At 49.0% G+C, this 22,109-nt stretch overlaps 2 protein-coding genes across 2 annotated transcripts; one reads left to right on the forward strand and one right to left on the reverse strand.

Annotated features, from left to right (window-relative positions):
• Window positions 1-845: 845 nt before the first annotated feature.
• Window positions 846-8,400, forward strand: LOC121062856 (olfactory receptor 10AG1-like). The gene is made up of 2 exons (XM_040543143.1): window positions 846-1,045; window positions 7,562-8,400. Exons 1-2 carry the CDS (start codon window positions 955-957, stop codon window positions 8,398-8,400), a joined length of 930 nt encoding a protein of 309 aa, XP_040399077.1. The 5' UTR covers window positions 846-954.
• An 11,812-nt stretch (window positions 8,401-20,212) lies between these two features.
• On the reverse strand, window positions 20,213-21,172 carry LOC121062857 (olfactory receptor 14C36-like). Its single transcript, XM_040543144.1, has one exon. It carries the CDS (start codon window positions 21,170-21,172, stop codon window positions 20,213-20,215), a length of 960 nt encoding a protein of 319 aa, XP_040399078.1.
• Between the last annotated feature and the right edge of the window lie 937 nt (window positions 21,173-22,109).

Below are 22,109 nucleotides of genomic sequence, written 5' to 3' on the forward strand. Positions count from 1 at the left end.
TCCCTGCCATCCCTGTACTGCAGATGCCTCCCCTGGAGCCAGTCCCTACTCTCCTTTTTCTCACACCATAGACTTCCAGCCCTAATGTCACTGGGGCTTTTGATAGGCTGCAGGCTGCCTTGCACAAGGGCACAGCCCTTCCCTAGCAGCTCTGTGCTATCTAGCATCCCCATGGAGAAGACATGTCAGTCCTAAGGCCATAGAAATGCTGCTGGATGGCTGTATATTGGCAGCTGTTATGATCCCTCCCTGTCCCTGGAGAAGAGCAGAGAGCTGAGATCCTCCTCAGGTACAGTGAGATGGGTGAGGGGCTTGGGGATCTGCACTTTGAACCTGGATTCCTCTGCTCTCAGCAGCATTCAGGTTCTTTTCAGGGGAACACCTGAGTGTGACCATCCTCCAGAGGTGTTTGCACAGGGCAGCTGAGACCAGGACTGATGGATACCCCAGCTGTCCCCACTCTGCCTTGAAGGACAGTCCCTTTGCCTCCCAGGACGCCAAGGTTTCACTTGGTGGGCAGTACAAGCGCCAAGGATTTTGCCTTAAATACACTCCTCAGGGGTAGGGGGATGAGTATGAAGTAACAAAGCAAAGCGTTATGCACAAAGCCCTGCTCTGCAGTCGGGTGAATTTTGAGAAAGAATGCTCCAAAACTCCTTGTTACCTCAAACACACTTCGTCTGAGACCACCCCATGTTCCATTTACTTACTGTTCTAGGACAGAACTGTCTCCTGCAGAGTCTCTTGCCCCCAGTAGCACCCTCAGGCAGCACGACTTTGACATCAAGTAGAGGAGCAGTCTTCTGAAAAGCGAAGAGGCAGTTTTTTATGGCTTCTACAAAACAATAGGCTAGGTTTTCCTCACAGAGGTCTACCCTAACATTTTAATTCTCTTTCCTCCTTGGACAGGCCTCCCTATCCAGAGGAGCAGATCCCAGTTCCCAGGAGGATCAGATGTCCAACAGCAGCTCCATCAGCGAGTTCCTCCTCCTGTCATTCGCAGACACACGGGAACTGCAGCTCCTGCACTTCGCGCTCTTCCTGGGCATCTACCTGGCTGCCCTCCTGGCCAACGGCCTCATCCTCACCGCTGTAGCCTGCGACCACCGCCTCCACGCCCCCATGTACTTCTTCCTCCTCAACCTCGCCCTCCTCGACCTAGGCTGCATCTCCACCACTCTCCCCAAAGCCATGGCCAATTCCCTCTGGGACACCAGGGCCATCTCCTACTCAGGATGTGCTGCACAGGTCTTTGCATTTGTCTTCTTGGTATCAGCAGAGTATTTTCTTCTCACTGTCATGGCCTACGACTGCTACGTTGCCATCTGCAAGCCCCTGCACTACGGGAGCCTCCTGGGCAGCAGAGCTTGTGCCCAGATGGCAGCAGCTGCCTGGGGCAGTGGGGTTCTCCATGCTGTGCTGCTCACTGCCAATACATTTTCCCTGCCCCTCTGCCAAGGCAATGCTGTGGACCAGTTCTTCTGTGAAATCCCCCAGATCCTCAAGCTCTCCTGCACTAACTCCTACCTCAGGGAAGCTGGACTTCTCATAGTTCGTTCCTTGTTGGTGTTTGGATGTTTTGTTTTCATTGTTCTGTGGTTGTTTTCTGGTTCTCTGATTTCATTGTTTTCTGGTTTGGGGGTGTTTTGTATTCATCATACTGTCTTATGTGCAGATCTTTAGGGTTGTGCTGAAGATCCCCTCTGAGCGGGGATGGAACAAAGTCTTTTCCATGTGCCTCTCTCACCTGGCTGTAGTCTCCCTGTTTATCAGCGCTGGCAGATTTGCCTACCTGAAGCCCCCCTCCCTCTCCTCCCTATCCCTGGATCTGGTGGTGGCTGTTCTATACTCAGTGGTGCCTCCAGCAGTGAACCCCCTCATCTACAGCATGAGGAACCAGGAGCTCAAGGGTGCTGTTAGGAAAAAGATTTCATGGATGGTTCTGAAAATTGATAAATTTCCCCTTTTTCTCCACAAATGATTTCCTGAGTATTTGTTTCATTATCATTCTATATTCTTACTTTTATCTTCAGTGTCATTTCTTTTTATTAGTTTCTTAGAAAAAAAAATATTTATCTAGTGTACTTTGAGGAATAAAACAACAAAGTGTTATTTTGTTCGTCTGTATGTCAGGATTGACTCTTTCTTACCATCTGTTTAATAAAACATGATCTCCCCTATAATTGCCTGAAACTGTCTCTCCTTTTTCAAAGCTGGTGCCAATAACGTGGCCAAGTGGTGTGGTGGTTTCACAATGACGGGCAGCTGTACTCCACAGTGCCACTTTCACCACCCATCCTCAAAGGCACACATGGAGAAAATAGAATGGAAAAGGGCTGCAGTGTTGATTTAAGGGGCAGGCAGATCACTCATCAATTGCAGTCATGGGCAAAGCGTACTTCGCGTAGGGAGATTAAGATAATTTATTGAGTGTTCCTAGAAGACTGGAAGAGTGAGAAACTAAAAGTGAACTAAAAAAGACCATCCTCCCTCTTCTTCCTCCTCCCCCTGAGCAGCTCAGGGGAACGGGCAATGGGAGCTGCGGTCAGTCCATGACACTTCATCTCCACCGCTCCTTCATGGTCACTCTCTGCCCATACTCCGGCGTGGGGTCCCTCCCAAGGGATGCTGTCCTTCCCAAACTGATCCTGCGTGGGCTTTCCACAGGCAGCAGCTCTTCAAGAACTACTCCAATATGGGTCCTTATCACAGCATCCGCCTGTCAGGAGCAAACTGCTCCAGCACGGGTCCCCCACGGGCGGCAGCTGCCCCCAGATCCCCTGCTCCTGTGTGGGCTCCTCTCCACAGGCTGCAGCTCCAGCCCAGGGCCTGCTCCTGCGGAGGCTCTCCATGGGCTGCAGCCTCCTCCAGGCCACATCCACCTGCTCCACCGGGGGCTCCTCAACGGGCTGCAGCGTGGAGATCTGCTCCGCCGTGGCACCCATGGACTGCAAGGGGACAGCCTACTACACCATAGGCCTCTCCATGGGCTTCAGGGGAACTTCTCCTCTGGTGCCTGGAGCCCCTCCTGCCCGCCTTCTGCACTGACCTAGGTGTGTGCAGGGCTGTTTCTCTCTACATTTTCTCACTCCTCTCTCCCAGCTGCTGTTTCAGAGGAGTATTTCTCCTTTCTTAAATATCCTCTTACAGAGTTGCAACTAGTATTGCCCATTCGCTCAGCTCTGGTCTGTGATCGGTCCCTTTTGGAGCCATGTGGAATGGGCCCTTACCTGACAGGGGGCAGCTTCTGGACTCTTCTAAGAGAGGCCACCCCTGCAGCACCACTGCTACCAAACCATTGCCACGTAAACCCAATACAAGCAGCTGTACCGCAGAAGGCCTGTTGCTCCATGGATTAGGGAGAAAAAAGGCTCGTCATCATACTGTGAGATGTGAAAGACTGAAGGTAGGATTTAAAAGTTACCCATCAGTGTCTGTTGGCAGTGGAGATGGAGAAAGGTCAATGAAGTACTTCTCCAAGGCTGTCCCACATGTGGCAGGGCAGAGGACATCCTCCAGGAGAGGAATGTGGAGATGTGTGGAAAGGCCAGGCTATCTTCCTGAGCAGCATCTGTGCAGGGTGGGCAGTGACTGGAGCCCCACAAAGTGAGAGATCACCCAAGGGGTTGTAATACCACATCAGGCCAAGATTACCCTCATAAAATTATCAGAAAAAAAAAAAAAAAACAACCACTCTCAGTTTGGATATAGAGGTAGCACAACTGGAACAGAGCGATGAGCATTGTGGTATCACCTCGTCAGTGCTGGTTCAAGGCCTGGCCGCACTGTAGGCACCACTGTGTGTCACCCCGCTCAGAATTTGGGTCAGATGAACCATTTTTCAATTCTCATAAACTATACTGACTGTTTGCCTGTTGACCCGAATGGGACTGTAGTTACTGAGTCATTCTGGTGCGGATGGGACATTCCTCCTGCAATGAGTTCTTGGAGAGGCTCTTCTCACCCCAGTCTCTCCCCATACTTATGGTCCTACACCTCTCACAGAAGGAAATAACCCTGCGGTGCCTGGATTTGTCCACGGTTGCTCCTACCCACAGCACTGGCTCTTTGTGGCCTTTCTGACTTGTGTATTTTTCATCCTGATGAGAAACGGCCTTGTCCTGATCCTGACTTTATTGGGTACCCCCAAAAGACAGACTGGAGCTTATTGCATCATATGTAGGGTTTCAGAGCAAGGAATCAAAGACTGCATGAACCTCACACAAAGGGCAGGAGATACTCCCCTCTGGAAAGGTTATTTGTGCTACTGACCGTAAAGCCACGCAAGGCTACCTTGGTAAGACCCAGTCATCCCTCTTTTTAAGGCACTGAAGCCACACTAATTTGTATGAATATAGAGGCCTGTCCTGGAGTGGCATGACACCATCCTTTTTACCTTGCTATGTGTTTCCAACCAAGCTTTCTCTCCAGGTCCTTTCTGGGTGTGGACTGGGGGCAGACAGCATGCACAATTGGAGCTGGATCGCTCAGGGCTGCCTCCACCTTTTGGCTAACATGGACACAGTAAAGGTGTTGAGACCCAGAGAGGTGGAGATGCAGAGAAGCCTTTTCTGTTGCTGCAAAATAAAATTAAACACAGACTGATTTTTCTCATTTTCTGTTTCCTTCCTTGTTTTGGTTTGGTTTGGTTTTTCCTCCTACAAATTTAGCAGTTTTCCTTTGAACAGCTAAATCTAATTCCTAACTTTCTGTACTTTTGAAAGACATGTAGTTATTCTGGAAGTTGCTCAGATCCTCCTAATGTTGTTACTGATGCTCTGGGTGTCTGGGGAGAAGCACTGGCAGCACTAGGGTTGCCGACTTCTCTCCTAGGATTGCTCACTGACTGACTTATAACCAGGTAGGAGCAAGAGTGATGGAGTAGTGTCCAGAGAACCCCATCCAGGTGTTTTCCAGGGAAATGACACAGAGAAAATGAGGTCACCTCTGTCTCCTGTATCACCGACTGAGAAGGGTGCTCCTGTGTCCTAGCTCCTGACAATGGTAAATCCCTTTTGCCGTGCTCTGAAGTGCTGAGATACTGTGCTAGAACAGCCACTGCTAAAAGCAGCCGCAGGCAGCTGTGGCTTGCCTGGGCTCAGAGGAATGGGTTTTGTTCAGCTTGGAGAAATGCTGCTGATGAGACTGTCACTATGTAAGGCGTACTCCGTCAGTTTTCCTTGAGCAATGCTCAAGCTTTGCTCAAAGCAAAGCCATGCTCTATGTGTGATCATGTGACGCATTGCGATATCCGGGCATTAAAAAGCATATCCTACAGGTTTAGGGAAGAAACAAGGAAACAACGCTGATATATGGAAAATCTGCCTCTAAATGGTTGTTTTCAGTTACAAAACTTTTTTTCCAAAAATGCAGGGATCTCAAAGTATTTCAGGAAATAAAAGTTTTTAATTTTCCTACTTATTTGCATGTGTAAATAGGTAGGTTAGGAAACAGATCACGGCCACTTCTTCCTCAAACGTACACTAATTTTATCTTGGAGATTTTGAACGGTGCTTCTAGGAGAACTCCAAAGACAAGACTCATAGAAATAGGCAGGCATGATAGAAGAAAAGAATGAAATCAAGCATCAAGCTCTCAGATCACGTCTCTGTGGATTCAGTTTTCAGTTGAAAAAAAAATCTTTTTTTTTTTTTTTTTTTTTTTCAGAGCTTAAGAAGACTTTTTGAAGGGAGTTAGCGATGGGTAGAGACATGCAGCAAGCATCCTCAGTTCTCTCTGCTTGGAATAGAACATTTCTTCCCCATGTCAAACTGATACCTTCCAAAAGCTTTCAGCTGAGTCTGTTATTCACACGAAGCAACGTGCAATTGCAAGGGCTGCTTGCTTACAGCTCATGCCCTTCAAGTGTGATCAGCAACATCCTTACGCTCTGGGAAATGGGAAATGCAAAAGGGAAGGCTCAGTTTTCCAGCCAGCAAGAGCATCGCTCTGCTCTGTGAGGGCTTGCAGTGGACTGGGAAGCCTTGCTGGGTTGAGATCACAGCTAGTGAGCCTTCAGTTGCATTTGTAAGCTGCCAGAACTCCAAGTGACAGAACAGCAAGGTCAAGCAAGGGAACTAGACAGCATATTCAGAAGTTATAATAGCCTGCCCTGTTTGTCCCACCTTTAATCACCTTCCTCTTTGGATCCCTTGAAAACTATTTGACATTGTGTTGTGATTGCTTGCATAATGCCCCTTTTAGCCCCCTGAAAGCTTGTGATTTCTGCACAAGTAGCTACCTTTCTGCCTCGTTAAAATGCCCCAGGGATGCATCAATGTCCTTTACTCATTGACAGGTAGAAGTCTGTTTTACTTCCGATGGAGTTCACCCATCAGCCATGCAAAAAATTAATAATTTGGATCTAAGGTAGTGTCCCTGCTCTCTGTGTGGTGGACAGAGCTTCAGGGGATGAGTTCTTATCCCTGAGGAAAACTGGGATGAATCTCTCTCACTAAAGTCTTGAACCAAGTCTTCACCTTGCCTTGCCTTGCCTTGCCTTGCCTTGCCTTGCCTTGCCTTCCCTTCCCTTCTCTTAATGTTTTTAAGGTGACTACTCTTTATCCATTGTCTTCTTTTTTTTTTTTCTTTTCCTCATATTGCACCAGAAACCAGGCAAAGTCTTAAATAATATACATATATATAATATATATATAAAAGTTATTTAAATCCTCTCTTAGAAAGAAAACTAAATTTCTCTTATTCATATGACAACTAGCTGTCATTCAGGCTTAACGATGTTGTTCTGACCCTTCCTGACAGGCAAGAAACTCAGGTACTAGGGCTGGCTAGGATGGAGATAATTTTCTTCATAGCAATCCCTGTGGTGCTGTGTTTTAGGTTGGAGTTTAGAACAGTGTTGATGACATACCAATGTTTTGGCTATTGCTGAGTAGTGATTGCACAGCATCAAAGCCTTCTCTTTCTCCCACTCTGCCCCTACAGCGTACCAGCCACGGGTGGACAAGGGTCCATGGGGCACACAACCAGGACAGATGACCCAGACTGACCAAAGAGATATTCCTTGCCATGTAATGCCACGCTCAGCAATAAAAAGCTGAGGGGACTGGGTGGTGGGGAAGGTAGGCATTGCTTGAAGGCTGGCTTGTTTTGGTTTGTTGGTTTGTTTTCTTTTTCCTTCCTCTAACTCTAGCTTATTAAACTGTCTTTGCCTTGACCCATGAGTTTTCTTGCTTTTGGCCCTTCAGTTTTCTCCCCCATCCCACTGAGGGGGAGTAAGTGAGTAACTGGGTGGGGGCTTAGCTACCAGCTGGGGTCTGCCCACCAGACCACATCAGATTTCCATACACACATGCAGATTTTGGTCAAACTGTCCTAATACTGGAGTCATGCGTATGCTGATGTTTGTAGCCTGTCGCTATATTTGAGGTCTACATGGTGGTGGATGGGCCAAGAGCGTTCTCTAACAGCATGTTGTTGGCGTTGCTCTATATAGAGAAAATGCCCCAAAGAAAAGGCCTGGATAATCACACTACTGATCCTGGATTTCTTCTTTTGGGATTTTCTGACCACCCTTGCCTACCCAGCGTGTGCTTCACAGTCTTCCTGATCATCTACCTCATGGTTCTCATTGGGAACAGCCTGATTGTGCTCATCACAGTGATGGACTCAAGCCTCCACAACCCCATGTATTTCTTCCTGAGAAACCTATCCTTCCTGGAGATCTGCTACACGTCCACTACTCTACCAAAAATGCTGGTGGCTTTCCTGACAGGAGATGGCAGGATCTCCTTTCTTGGCTGTGCTGCCCAGCTGTATTTCTTGATCATGCTGGGAAGCACTGAATGCCTTCTCTTGGCTGCCATGGCCTATGACCGCTACGTAGCCATATGTGACCCCCTGCGCTACAGCCTCGTCATGAATGGGGGGTTCTGCATCAGACTGGTAGTAGGGGCGTGGATGGCCATCGTGCCAGTACAAGTAGGACAGACCTATCAGGTGTTCACCTTGCCCTTCTGTGCATCCCGTGACCTTCATCACTTCTTCTGCGATGTCCCCCCTCTCTTGGAACTGGCCTGTGCAGACACTTTCTGCAACCACGTGACCCTGCACACTATCATCCTCGTAGTTGCTGTCCTTCCCTTTTCCATGATAGTTATTTCTTACACTAAAATTATCAGGGCAATTCTGAAAATGCCTTCAGTTCCGAGCAGACACAAAGCCTTTTCCACCTGCTCTTCACACCTCGGGATTGTGACTCTCTTTTATGGCTCAGCCATGCTTGTGTACTTTAAACGCCGGTCAAGGGACTCTGCAGACACTGACAAATACCTTGCCCTGTTTTACACAATTGTGACCCCCATGTTTAACCCAGTCATCTATAGTCTGAGGAACAAGGAAGTTAGAATCGCCCTGAGAAGACTCCTATGGAGAAAGTGATATGGCAGAGTATGTGAAAGAAGCCCAAATAGTACCAAAAGTCCCAACGAGGCATTTGGCTGTGTGAATGTAGGCATCAAGAATCAGCTTAGACAAAATTGATATCTTTGATTCTCCTCAAGGCCTTGATCCTCCTCAAGAAGGGGACAGGTCTCCTGGGGCATTCCTGTTATCTCTGAGAACCCCACCTAGGTATCTTCATGCTCCAAAACACCTGGAGTTCTCCTTTATATTTAAATTCAAAACCCTTATTCAAGCAGTGTCTGTCTAAGTTGTCAGTACCATTAAAGAGCAATACTCAAAGAAGCTGATGGAGATCACAGGGTAACACATGCACTGAGAAGGTGCATTGGGTTTATGCAGCGAGGTTCTGGTAGTAGTGGGGCTGCAGGGGTGGCATCTGTGAGAAGAGACCAAGAGCTGCCTCAAGTCGGCTAAGAGCCAGTTCCAGCCATCTCAAAAAAGTAACAACCACCGGCCAAAGCTGAGCCAATGACCGATGCTGGTTGCACCTCTGTGATAAAATGTGGAAGAGAGGCTAGAGAACATTGTGCTGCCTCTGTGAGACAGGAGTGAGAAATGTAATGAAACAAGACTGCAGACATCAGGGCCAATGAAGAAGGAGAAGGATCTGGCTTCCTGAGAAGCATCTCTCTAATAAAAGGGTGTCTCCTCATTGCAGCAACTGAAGGCTGGGCTCTTCTTCCCTATGAAAGCAGGAATTGGTTCCAGGAATTACACTCTCCATGGGCTGTTGCTGTGCTTGGTTCTCCATGGGCTCAAGGCTTGGGGGTCATAGGGAGATGTGTTGCAGAATGAGGGCTGGACTCAGCTCCCACTTGTGGCTGCTTCCCACCTTGACCGTCTTAGCCAGTATGAAATAACTCCCTGTACCCGGGCACCACTGTCCCCTCTTCCCGCAGAGCAGCACTGCCATCTCAGGGTCCTCTGAGGAGCACTAGGAGGAGGCCAGGAGCAGCAGGGCTGGTGCTCCTGGAGGAGGGATGGGGAGAGGTCAGGGAAGAGCTGACCTGGGCTGGAATTTTTCTCACAGAGAAAAATACTGATGTTCTGTTAATCCAAGACAATGCCCAGGCTGCGGGTACCCTGAAGTACACTTATAGTGAAGTCCCTTTTGACTTGGCGCTCTGCTAGTGTCTCCTGCTCTAAACTTTGGTGCCTTCATTCCTCCAGAAGGGTGTCATCAAAAGGAAGGATGGGACCCTGTGTCAGGAGCTATACTGAAAGAACAATAACCCATACCCCATGGTAGTTCACAGACGTCCTTCAGTCCCCATGCCCAGCACACATCCTTGAGACAGTCTCTCCCACTCCATGTGCCAGGCCTTACCCCAAAAGTCTCCCCCAGACAAAGCTCCTCAGCTGTGGTCGAGCTGCATCACTGGAGTCCAGCCATGACCATAGGGAGGACAGAGCCTCTCATGGGTCTTCTGAAGGGAGATCATCCTCTGTGATCCCCAGAGAAAATGGCAGCAGGCAGAGGAGAACTTAAGAAACTGTTGCCCATTCCTGTGCACATGGGGCCCTCAGCCCAAGATCCTGATTGGCTTGTTCTTGCATGAACAGACAGGAGAAGCTCTCACACGAGCCTTAGTCCAAGATCACACCATTTCACAGAATGCTTGAGGCATTTCATCATAGGAGGTTTTCAAGTTGTTCAAGCATGACTTCCCTTTGACGAATCCATGCTGACTACTGCTGATGACTTTCACGTCCTTTCTTTGCCTGTAAATGGTTACCAGGAAGAACTTCTCCATCACTTTCAGAGGGATGGAGGTGAGGCTGCCCAGCCTATAGGCTCATGGGTCCTCCTTCTTGCCCTTCTTGAAGATATGGAAAGCACAGCACTATATGAGCTGTTATAAGAATGTTAATTCAATCCCAGCCACACCTAGTACAGTTAGGCTTGGTCAGAGTAGGTGAGGTAATCTGTCCTGGTGGCAGGGATGGGGGGGGAAAGACAAAAGACCAAGAGGAAAAAAAAAAAAAAAGGTGAAAGGGGCAGAAAGAGAAATTTCGAATGGTTTTCAGGAGAAAATAAATCACCGTGAATGTGAATTAAAGCTTGGTGAGGAGAAAGTACTGACTAATCTGATCTCTCAGTTAAGTTGTCTCTGCTCAGAGCAGACCACAGTGCTAGAGAGCTCCAGAGGTCCTTTGTGACCCTAGGTCCTGTCAGGGAACGGGGCTGCACAGTGGAGGCAGGGGTAGTGGGCACTTCTGTGTGTGGTGGCGTTGCTGGCCTTTGTAATCCCTGGCCGGACCTGTCCTCAGCACTGCACAGTGACCATGTTCATCCTCAAAATGCGGCTCTGATCCATGGGCTGCAGGACTCCATCAAGGATGGGGGTACCACAGACAATTTCTCAGAAACACTGCTGGGCATTACAGAATCACAGAATAATGAGGGTTGGAAGAGGCCTCTGGAGACTGTCTGGTTCAAGTGCTTCCTACTCAAGCAGGGTCAGCTGGAGCAGGTTGGCCGGGACAGGGTCCAGCAGTGTTTAGAATATCTCCCAGGGCAGAGGCTGCAGTATCTCTCTGGGCAACGGTCATCAGTCACCTACAGTAAAGAAACGTTTCATAGGGTCAGCTAGTGGCCATTGCCTCTGGTACTTCATCAGCCTCTCTACCAGGATCTTATGGGAGACATGTGAAAAGACTTTCTGAAGACAAGGCAGACAGCATCCACCGCTCTCCCCTCATTTACCAAGGCAGTCTTTTCATTGGAGAAGGCTATCACGTTGTTAAAGTCGCAAGAGACCCTTGGGGAATCCATGCTGACCACTCCTGATCACTTTGTTGTCCTCCATGTGCTTGGAAACATTTGCCAGGATTAGCTGCTCCACCACCTTCTCAGGATCTGAGGAAAGGCTGTCTGGCCTCTAGTTCCCTGGGACCTCTGTCTTGCCTTCGTGCAAGGTAGGAGTCACATTTGCCTTCCTCAGCTCTGCTCTGGGCCTCTTTCTAAGGCTGTGCTCTGGGTTTCTGGGTATTGCTTGCAGTCTGGCGCTTGGAGAGCCATGGTGCTATGCAACTGTACACCCCATAAAGATTTGGCCAGCTCATAAAGAGGAAGGATGAAAGGGAAGTCCTAGCACATGTGGCCATTGGTCAACAGCAAAGAGCTATATCTATCCAACCCCTCTAACCTTAATTGCTCTCTGCTCCATTTAGATCTGAAATGGAGATGTGCAATGTGCCAATACACGCATGTCCTGGGAACACAGTTTCACCACTCAAAGTTTTGGGAAAGAATGTGTTTGGGAAAATGGGTGCAAATTTGGATGAGAATTCATAGACAAGCCTAAATATTCTGAAAGTTAGTGCATTTCATTTGTTTTGTCTCTTGGCTTCCCTCCATAAATCAAGAGAGCTCAGGATTTCAGCATGTGACTCTCTGAGTCCAAAAAGCAAATATCAGGAAATGAAGTCCTGGGAAAGGAGTGGTTTTGGTGGCCTTGACATGTGTGCTTGACACTCACAAAAAAAGATATTTTTCATTTCTCTAAGGTTCTCCATTGTGGAAATTGGACTAAGTAGAGGAAATATGGGCTTAATATAGAGCTGAAGAGTGTCTTTTATTTTTGACCAGACCGTGCCTTTTATCTTTCATTGCTGTCAATTAAGACATTACCTTCAGTCCCTGCATGTAGCTCATTCTCCAAGGAAAGCAGCTGGGAATCGGTGCCAAGGGGCTGGAAAACATTCCAATGCAATGCTCATGAAAAATCTCAGAGCTTATCACAGCTGCTGTCAGTCCCAGGTGGCTGATAAGGGAAAGAGTGGGGCTGAGGGGTAGGGATGAAGACTGTGCATAGGGTGCCTGGCAGAAAGGGTCTTGATTTCCCCACGGGCTCAGAGTCCCTTAGGAGACATTCAGGACCGATATCAGTTGGAGATTGTTGATGTCACTTTATCTGTAGGCAGACAAGTAAAGAAACAGCAGAAAGAAGAAATCTTTTCCTATACTTTTCATTATTATTATTCTTGAAGTCTCTCCATTTAAGGAGACTCCTGGCATCTCCCTAATTAACCCCATAAGAACTGAAGACTTCAGGAGAATTATGTCCGGAGCCTTGGCTTGTGAGGGCGTTTTGCATGTTGATTCGCCCTCTGCTGCCAAGTTCCTGAACTGCAGATCCTGAAGCAAGTCTGAAGAAGTAAAGGACAGAAGCAAGCCCCCAGATGTTTGAGGGTGTTGGCCAACCCCGATGAGGGCCATCCCAGAAGAGACCACGAGAGAAATAACCAGACAAGGTGCCAGTCTCTGGGAGATGGTGAAGGAGAAAATCAGAGGCACTGGTTACAAGTGGAAAACCAAATGGAGAAGTTGCTCTGAAAGCCCTTGATGTGTTTCACCAAGGGGGATGGCCAAGGCCTGAGCACATCCCCTGGGAAGGGGGATCCTGCACTTCCTGGGCTGCTCGGGGCTCTGGCAGGGGCAATGGGATGTGGGGGTGTGCAATTCCGAGTGTAGGACACTGGTAGGACACTTGCCAGGCTCTGTGGGGCCTCAGTGGAAGAGGCTGCAGCTGTAGCCCTAAGGACACCAGTTTCATTGGGGGGCTCCAACCCTACTGTAGCCCTTTGTCATCCCTCTCTGCAGCCTCTCCCAATTTTTCCTGTACCTGTGCTTGCATCCCTGCAAACTTTTACCACACATTCACATTCCCAGCTCACTCTGTCCCCTCGACTGCACAAGGTCTCCTGATTTCTCTCCATCCTCACTAGATTTGGCTTCAAACACTTTGTCTTCCTGAGGATTTACCAATACCTGTGGTTTCCCCACAACACATCGGGCTTCTTCCAAAGCCCAATCCTAATGGTCCTCTATCAGCCAATATGTCCCAGACCCACATTTGTTTGCTTCATCTCTGCATTGAATCTCTACATTGCAGCCCTGACCTCCGCATTACCCTTCTGAAATGGAAAAGGACTCACTAGAGCATGTACATCTCTGAAGAGAATGTGGCATGTGGATAAGTCCACACCTCTGAAGGCACACCTGCAAACGTCTGTGGCGGTCGGTAAGTCCATGACACAGTAGGTAGAGCTTTGAAGGGACTGTGGCTCGTGGATAAGGCTGTGTCAGAGCACGTACAGCTCTAAGGGACTGTGGCCAGTGGACGAGCCCAGGCTGGAGCTGAGTTGACGGGAGGAGTTCATTGCAATGTCAGATTGCGCGGCCTGGTCTGTGCTGTGGTTTGACCCAGCAGGCAGATAAGCACCTCACAGCCATGTTCCATAGCAGGAAACACTCGAATCAATGGCAGACGAGCCTTACAAGAAGCAGTGCAAGCGCAGCAGTGACCTGAGCTGAGCTGGCATTGGTGACCTCTCAGTCCATGTAACATATGTCTTCTCCTGTCCTGGGGGGCCACAACAACAGCTAGAACCCAATTCATGGACAAAATGGATTCATTGAACATTTTATGGGCATTTCACTGAGTAGGCCCATAGACTAAGGGTATGAAATCCGTGTTTTAATTGCAGGGTGTTGATTAATGAAGACGTCTTGGAAAGTCCTGAACCTGTCATTATATAAACAGTAGAGAATAAGGGGTGGATATTGTCCTGGTTACTTCTTGGGTGACTTTTATGGCTCTCAGCCCAGTTCAGAGAGGTTGTTTGTTCCTCCACAGAGGGACACTGAATGGCTAAGTCAGAAGTCCATATGTGTGCCCTGTATAGATGAGGCTTCAGTGTGCACATTGTGTGCCTGTGCATGTGAGGCGAACCTGAGTGAGCACAAATGCCCTCTCCCTGTGTCCATTCCTCATGCCATGGGGTATCTCAGAGAAGTGCAGAGCAGGGCGATGCACTGCAGGGCTCAGGTGCCTCCCAGAATCTGGGAGAGGCAGCAGGAGCCAGAGGGACACCACAAGCACTGCAATGCCCTGCCTTTGGGTGTACAATGGTAGGACTTGTGTGTTCTTGCCTGTCTCCTGCACCACCCTCCCCTGCCTTCCTGGACTGTGTCAGCAAATGTGCCAGAGGGACCAGAGAGCTTTCTGGAGACTTGGAATGACATCAGACGTGTCTTCCAGAAGAGGAAAAAAGAGGGTGAGAAGAATTAAGGCTGGTCAGCCTCACCTCCATCCCTGGGAAGGTGATGGGGCAAGTTTTTCCACAGCTACCTCTGGGCACTTGAAGGACAAAAATGGGATTGCTGAAACCCTAGGGGAGGGGAAAGAAAGGGACGCTGTCTACCTGCACTTTAGCAAGGCTGTTGACATTGTCTCCTGGAGACTACTTACAGCCTGATTGGTGCTATGTGGACTTAACAAATGGATGAGGCTGTGGGTGGGAATTTGGCTGGACAATCAGGCACAGTTGTCATCTGTGATGGAAAGTTCTCCTGTCAGGCAGTTCCTAGCACCATCCCTCAGTGATGAGCGCTTGAGCCAGCACTGTTGAATGTCATTATTAACTCTCTGAATTACAGGATGGAGCACACTTTCAGATCCTTTCTGGATGGTGCCAAGCTCAGAGGAGCCCTTGACCAACCGCATCTAGTTTAGTGTGCCTTGAGCAGGACAGGTGAAGAGGATGCCATTCAGGGGTCTCTTCCAACATGAGTTATTTTGTGATTCCATGACTCTTTCCCTGAGAGTGTTCTCTGAAGTCCTGAAAGGTAGAGGAAGAAGAAAAGAGAGAGAGGCAGAGGTAGAGAGACATCACGTGTTACTATGAACACAGTAAATCCTGTGAGGAATGTTTCCATATTTAAAGAAGTGTTAGAAAATTTGATTGATAAATTTCATTTAAAAAGCTTACTTTTTGTGTCCTCAGGTCCTGGCCCACAAGGCGAGTGCTGGCTGAATGTGTTCTTATGTGGTCTGTTGTGCCTCAGAAACTTGAAGTCCAGTAGGAAGCATCTGGTCACCTCAGTCTCTGGAGCTGACAGGCCAGCAGCAGTAACATGGCTGGGGACAGGGCCTATGAGGTGACTGCTTCCTGAAGCAGCTGATGTGTCAGCCTTGCCTCCTGGCTGAGACCTGTGCTTTCTGGCTTACACCTGCCAGCATCCCTGATAAGGCAGCAGAAGGCGCCTGCTTGGCACATTGATTGTGAGATGCCCTCTGTCTGAGGGCCTGATAGGCCCCATGCAGGAAGAGGCCTTGGGTGTGGGTTTTCAAGTCCCTTCTGCCTGAGAACATGGTGGGCCAGCAACAGGCACACAACTTGGTCACGTCTACCCTAGAAACTGGCAGGCCAGCAGCAGGTATATGGCTTGGAAGACCATGGTGAGGTTTCTCCTGTCTCATCAGGCCATAGGGCTCCAGAAGGCTAATGGCTTGGGACATCTGCCAGAAAAGTGGTTTGTGGATGATGGAGCTTTCTCTGGTGGTGGGAACAGCAGAAGAGATTCAAAACTGCCACAAAGTGCTGCTTGGAAGTTTAAGACTGGGCATGAGGAGGAGGAAATATCACTGAAAGGGTAGTGCTGTGGTGCCAGAGGTCACCCAGAAGGAGTCTGTGGTCAGCCCATGCCATTGTGTTTCAAGCAACTGCCATGGAGGGTGGGGAGACATCAGTGAGAGTAAGGAGATGCATGTATGAGAGCAAGGGGGAGAAGTGAGGTGGGTGACTAAAGCTTGCAGGGAAAAGGGGGCGCAGACAGGACAGCATAGGACTGCCTGTAATGGAAAAGACCAAGAGCACTGGCAAGACCAGAAGGCCCCAGCAGAACCAAGGGCTTTGTCCCCCTGCCGATGGCAGTTGTCTCTGCTACTGGGGCTCATGAGGAGACATGCTGTGCTCATGACACTGGGGCCTTGTTGCTTCCTTGCAACCCAGTGGGGAGGCCAGGAGGTGTCATAGCATTGTCCTTCACACAGCATCACACACCCCACATCCCACTGCCCCAGGAAGAGCCCTGAGCCATGGGTGAGGGACAGGACCTCCCTTCCCAGGGGCTGTGGACAAGGCTTGGCCCTTCTGCTTCACCAAACAAACCAAGGCCTTTACTCAGCATTAGAGTCTCCTGCCCAGCGCTTTTGCCTACCTGCAATCATGGCCTCCGATTGTCTGCTCTAACAAGTCCATGGGGAGGCTTTGTCAGTAATGACCCTCACTGGGGCCCATTAATACTCCTAGACACTTCAAGGTTTCCTTCTGACTTGAACTTCTCCTGCAGTTACATCATTCTCCTCTCACTACCTGAGGTTTATGGACTCAGCACCAAATGCACCATGGGGCTCATTACAATTCAGTCATTTTCATCCAGTCTTCCAGACTTGTACAATTAATTAGTGAGGTTTGAAAAGTGCAGTTAAAGAGGAAGTTTTCTATGAGCACTTTACAGAAAGCATTTTCTTTATTTAAGATTAGTTTCCATTAATCTTGAGTTTTCATAAGAAGTGACAGAATCATTCTCTAGTTGACATGGATCCAATGTGCCTCCTAAGGAGGTCTGGATGTGTAGGAAAAGCAGTCCCCTGCAGTCCCAGACTGTATGGACAACCTTGCTGCTCAGCTCCCCATCCCCACCACTTGTCTCATCAGCCACCTGGGACTCGCATCACTTTTCCTTACACCAGACTTCTCCACTGAAGTCTGCAGCTGGATGTTACAGCATCTTTTCACCAAGTCCCACCTCCTTTCCTCAGACAACTGGCTGCACACAGGCACAGTTTTTGTTGTTGTTGTTATTAACATTTAACAACAAACAAGCAAACCCCACAGTCCTCAACAGTGAGCCAAATCCAAGTTGCCTCCAATGAGGTGCAACTTCCACAAGGGATGACTATACAAGAAATGTTTGACATGGGTAGGAAATGATGAATAGAAATGCAATTACAGAGTTGGCTGTAGGGATGATGAGATAGAAAACTGAAATATGGGCAAGCTTGAGATCCCTCAAGTTCTGAGAACCAACTGTGTAGGTGAGAGGTATCTGAATGATCAAAGACTAAGGGGAGGGGAATCTGGAGAAGAATGGAAACTGCACATGTCCAGACAGTCTGCTGGAAAGGTTACTTCCAACACGGTCTGTTTCATAAAGCCAGGTGGAAATACCAGAAAGACTGGGGAGATGAAGTGCGGTGCATAAGGGACAGAGTTCTGGCAATGCAAGCACAGGGGAAGATTGGTATTTTTTCTTTTGCTGTAATAAACATCCAGGAAAAAAAAAAAAAAAAAGATGTCATGGGACAATTCAAACATTGTATTAGAAGTGTTCAATCATTTCAGCTGATTGAAGTGTGCTGATTGAAGTGAAATGTTTGAAATGGTTAAAAAAAATTGGAGGCAATACTCGGGCCTAAAGCCTTAAAATGACGATTTTCTGTCCTGCATGGAGCCCAGTTACCATAAAACCATCCCTGCTCGGGACTGTTCATGCCACCCCTCACTCCTGGCGCAGAGCAAATCTGTGACATGTCGACCTCTCCAGCTTGTTAGAGGCCCAGATGATGTAGGCAATGGTATCTGAATTACCAAATGCGGGTACAGGTATAGCAAACTAGGGATCAATGGGGGAAAATGTGATTGGTGAGAACTGGTAATTGAGCAGGGCACTGCATGTAAGAAAGGAAGGGATTAAAGTGTCTCGAGGAGGAAGAATCCTGTGGAAGAGGAGGGGAGAGGGATGCAAGGGGCCAGCTGCATGTGGATATGGGGCTGGTCAGGGCTGGTCTGGTCAGGCCCTGTTCCTGATCACTGTCCTGCCTTCTTATTCAACTCTGTTGCTGGCTATTTGCTGTGTGAGTGTGCCCACTCCTGGGTGTGTTGGGGGTGACTCATACAATTATGGAACCACATAGCCATGTGTGCGTCTGCACCCATGGGTAATTGCTGCTGGGGATGCGTGGAGCACTGGCGACCTTCAGAGCAGATCAGGCTGAGGTGGGGAATGGGATGGGGCCAGGTGTGTTGCTCATGGCTCTGTGTGTGCTGCTGGTGGTGTGGTGGCTGTGAAGGTGCTGTTCCCTGTTGGTGTTGCTCTGTGTGTGGTCGGCTGTGTCCATGCCCTGTGTGTATTTGCCTGTGTGCACAAGAGTGTTGGAAATTCTGAGAGAATTTCTCCAGGTTCCTGATGAAAGAAGAAGCTGGGCTTTGCTGGATCTTAGGACTGAGGGACATTTTCTGATGCTCCCACAGACACAGAGATGGTGAAAGGGGTGTTAGCATGTTATCAATATGCTCCCTTTTCCTGTGGAGCATGCAAAGGCATCCAGCCATGGACAGGCCCAAGGAGAGGGTTCGTCCTTCCTGTGGTCACAACTGTACTCCAGTCCTTGGGGTGGACCCAAGCTGAGGACATGCTGAGGACTTTTGGGCTCAGGTTCAGCACACAGACTGTGGGGGTGTGTGTCACAGACATGTGCTGGACACAGCCAGAGGAACAGCAGCAAACTGCTATGGCTGCTGGGCCCTGTTTCCATCAGTCAAAGCCCTGACACAGGGCACAGGCATTGCTTTCGATACCACTCAACAAGAAAGATGGTTGCATTAAGGGCTGGAGAATATAGGGCACCAGTTCTTCCTCAGCCACTTCCTAGGCTTGGGGAAGCACCAGGAAACCATGGACGTGTGGCTCTGTATCGTAAGAAGCACAGAATCATAGAACTATTAAGGTTGGAAAAGACCTCCAAGATCATCTGGTCCAACCATCCCCCTACCACCAATATCACCCACTAAACCAGGTCCCTAAGTATTACATCCAACCTTTTCCTCTGCACAGCTTTCCAGCCAGTCTGCCCCAAGCCCGTAGCACTGCATGGGGTTGTTGTGGCCACAGGGCAGGACGCGGCACTTAGCCATGGTGAACCTCATCCCATTGGCCTCTGCCTATCGATCCAACGTGTCCAGGTCCCCCTGCAGAGCCTTCCTATCCTTCAGCAGATCGACACTTCCCCCCAACTTGTTGTCATCTGCAAACTTACCGAGGGTGCACTCAATTCCCTCATCCAAATCATCAATAAAGCTGTTAAAGAGGATGGGCCCCAACACCAACCCCTGGGGAACACCACTAGTGACCGGTCACCAGCTGGATTTCACTCCGTTCACCACTACTCTCTGGGCCCAGCAATCCGGCCAGTTTTTAACCCAGCAAAGAGTGTACATGTCCAAGCCATGGGCTGCCAACTTCTCCACGAGAATACTATGGGAGACCGTGTCAAAGGCCTTGCTGAAGTCTAGGTGGACTGCATCAACATGATTTCCCTCATCCACCATGCAAGTCACCCAGACATAGAAGGAGATGAGGTTGGTCAGGCAGGACCTGCCTTTCATGAACCCATGCTGACTGGGCCTCATCCCCAGGTTGTCCCACATACGTTTTGTGATTGCATTCACGATGATCTGTTCCATCACCTTTCCTGGCGCTGAGGTGAGGCTGACAGGCCTGTAATTCCCCGGGTCCTCCTTACAAACCTTCTTGTAGATGGGCTTCATATTAGGAAGTCGCCAGTCATCTGGGACCTCTCCGGATGACCATGACCACTGACAGATGATGGAAAGAGTCTGATAGGTGATGGAAAGCGGCACAAGCTTCTGGAAAGCTTGGCAACCACCTTGAAAAAAGAACCAAGCCTTCAGACAGTGCACTGTGGAGATGCCATTTTATTTTGCAGATGCTATGGAAGAGTCAGCTCTGACCTTCTGTTAGACACATATTTATAGAGCCTCAAGAGCAAACAGAGCAGTGTCGCTCCTCAGCAGAAGTAGGATGAAAAAGAAATATTACTCTAAGAGCATAATAAATGCAAATGATATCAAAGATAAGAAGAACAATAATGATAATGAAAGAAGGACTGGGCCTGAGGGGAAGTACCAAGTTAAGTCATTTCTGGAAAAAGAGGGGAAGTTTGTCACTATTCAGAAACAGCCATAAAATCACTTTGCTAACAGCCCACTTGAGCTCCCTGCTTCTCATGCTATAGATGAGGGGGTTCAATGTTGGAGGTATCACCGAGTACAGAACTGCCACCACCAGGTTCAGGGATGGGGAGGAGATGGAGGGGGGCTTCAGGTAAGCAAAAAAGCAGGTGTTGATAAACAGTGAGACCACAGCCAGGTGAGGGAGGCACGTGGAAAAGGCTTTGTGCCATCCCTGCTCAGAGGGCATCCTCAGCACAGCCCTGAAGATCTGCACGTAGGACAGTATGATGAAAACAAAACAGCCAGATGCTAAACAGACACCAACCAGAAGAAGCCAAACTTCCCTGAGGTAGGAGTCTGAGCAGGAGAGCTTGAGGACGGAGGGGATTTCACAGAAGAACTGGTCCAGGGTATTTTGTCCACAGAGTGGCAGTGAAAATGTATTGGCCGTGTGCAGCAGAGCATAGAGAAAGCAACTGCCCCAGGCAGCTGCTGCCATCTGGGCACAAGCTCTGCTGCCCAGGAGGCTCCTGTAGTGCAGGGGCTTGCAGACGGCAACGTAGCGGTCGTAGGCCATGATGGTGAGGAGACAATATTCTGCTGAAAACAAAAAGAGGAAGAAAAACATCTGTGTGGCACATCCTATGTACGAGATGGCCCTGGTGTCCCAGAGGGAATTGGCCATGGCTTTGGGGAGAGTGGTGGAGATGCAGCCCAGGTCAATCAGGGCAAGGTTGAGGAGGAAGAAGTACATGGGGGTGTGGAGGCGGTGGTCGCAGGCTACGGCTGTGAGGATGAGGCCGTTGCCCAGGAGGGCAGCCAGGTAGATGCCCAGGAAGAGCCCGAAGTGCAGCAGCTGCAGCTCCCGCGTGTCTGCGAATGGCAGGAGGAGGAACTCGGTGATGGAGCTGCTGTTGGACATTTCATGCCCCTGGGAATGGGGACCTGTTGAAGAAGGAAAATGCAGTGACACTTTAGGACAGACTTCTTTGAGTGAAACCTACTCAGTTTCTTGCAGAAACCTCTGAAACTTAGTGATACACTGTCTGCATTCCTTGTCACATCAGACATTCATTAAAAGAGGGCGTTGTGGTTTAACCCTGCTGGCAGCTAAGCACCACAGAGCCGTTTGCTCACCCTCCCCCCTTCCTCTCTGGGATGGGGGAGAGAATTAGAAAGAAATGAAAGCCTGTGAGTTGAGATAAAGACAGTTTATCAGGATAGAAAAGAAAGGAAAATAATAATTATAATGATAAAAGTACTACTAATAATCATGTTTACAAAACAAGTGATGCACGATGAAATTGGACATGTGCTGACTCTTGGTCTCAGGGCCTGTCCAAAGACAAAAGGACATGGAGAACTTTGGGCAGACTTCTCTGAGCAAATTTCTGTTCTTTCATCAACACCCCTCCTTTCTCCCACACCTCCACAAATCTTTCTCAGCAGCAGCTTCACTCACGTCTCTTGCTGGAGCTCTTCTTTCTGCTGGCTGAGCGCTGTTTGGATCAGCAGCCTCTGCCCATGAGCTCCTTAAGACTCAGACCTGCTATGCAGCGGTGGGTACCTGGGAAAGCCGGTGACACATTCTGAAACCTGTAGTTTTGTTCAGATGCAGTGCACCTGTAATACAGAGGGGCTGTACAGGGACACCGCTGGATGTCCTTAAATCAGAGTGACCTGAACAGAGCCAGCTCATTTCGCTGCCCTGCGCACTGCAGTGCCCAGAGCCACATTGGCTAGAACAGCTTGGGCACTTTACTGCCAGTAACACAATTCAAGAGCAGGACTCACAATTCTGGAGTTAGAACTCTGGCATTAACTCCACTGCTGAGAGAGACTGAGGGGAACAGTAAGGG

Source organism: Cygnus olor, assembly GCF_009769625.2.
Source record: "Cygnus olor isolate bCygOlo1 chromosome 34 unlocalized genomic scaffold, bCygOlo1.pri.v2 SUPER_34A, whole genome shotgun sequence".
In the NCBI taxonomy this organism is placed as follows: Eukaryota; Metazoa; Chordata; class Aves; order Anseriformes; family Anatidae; genus Cygnus; species Cygnus olor.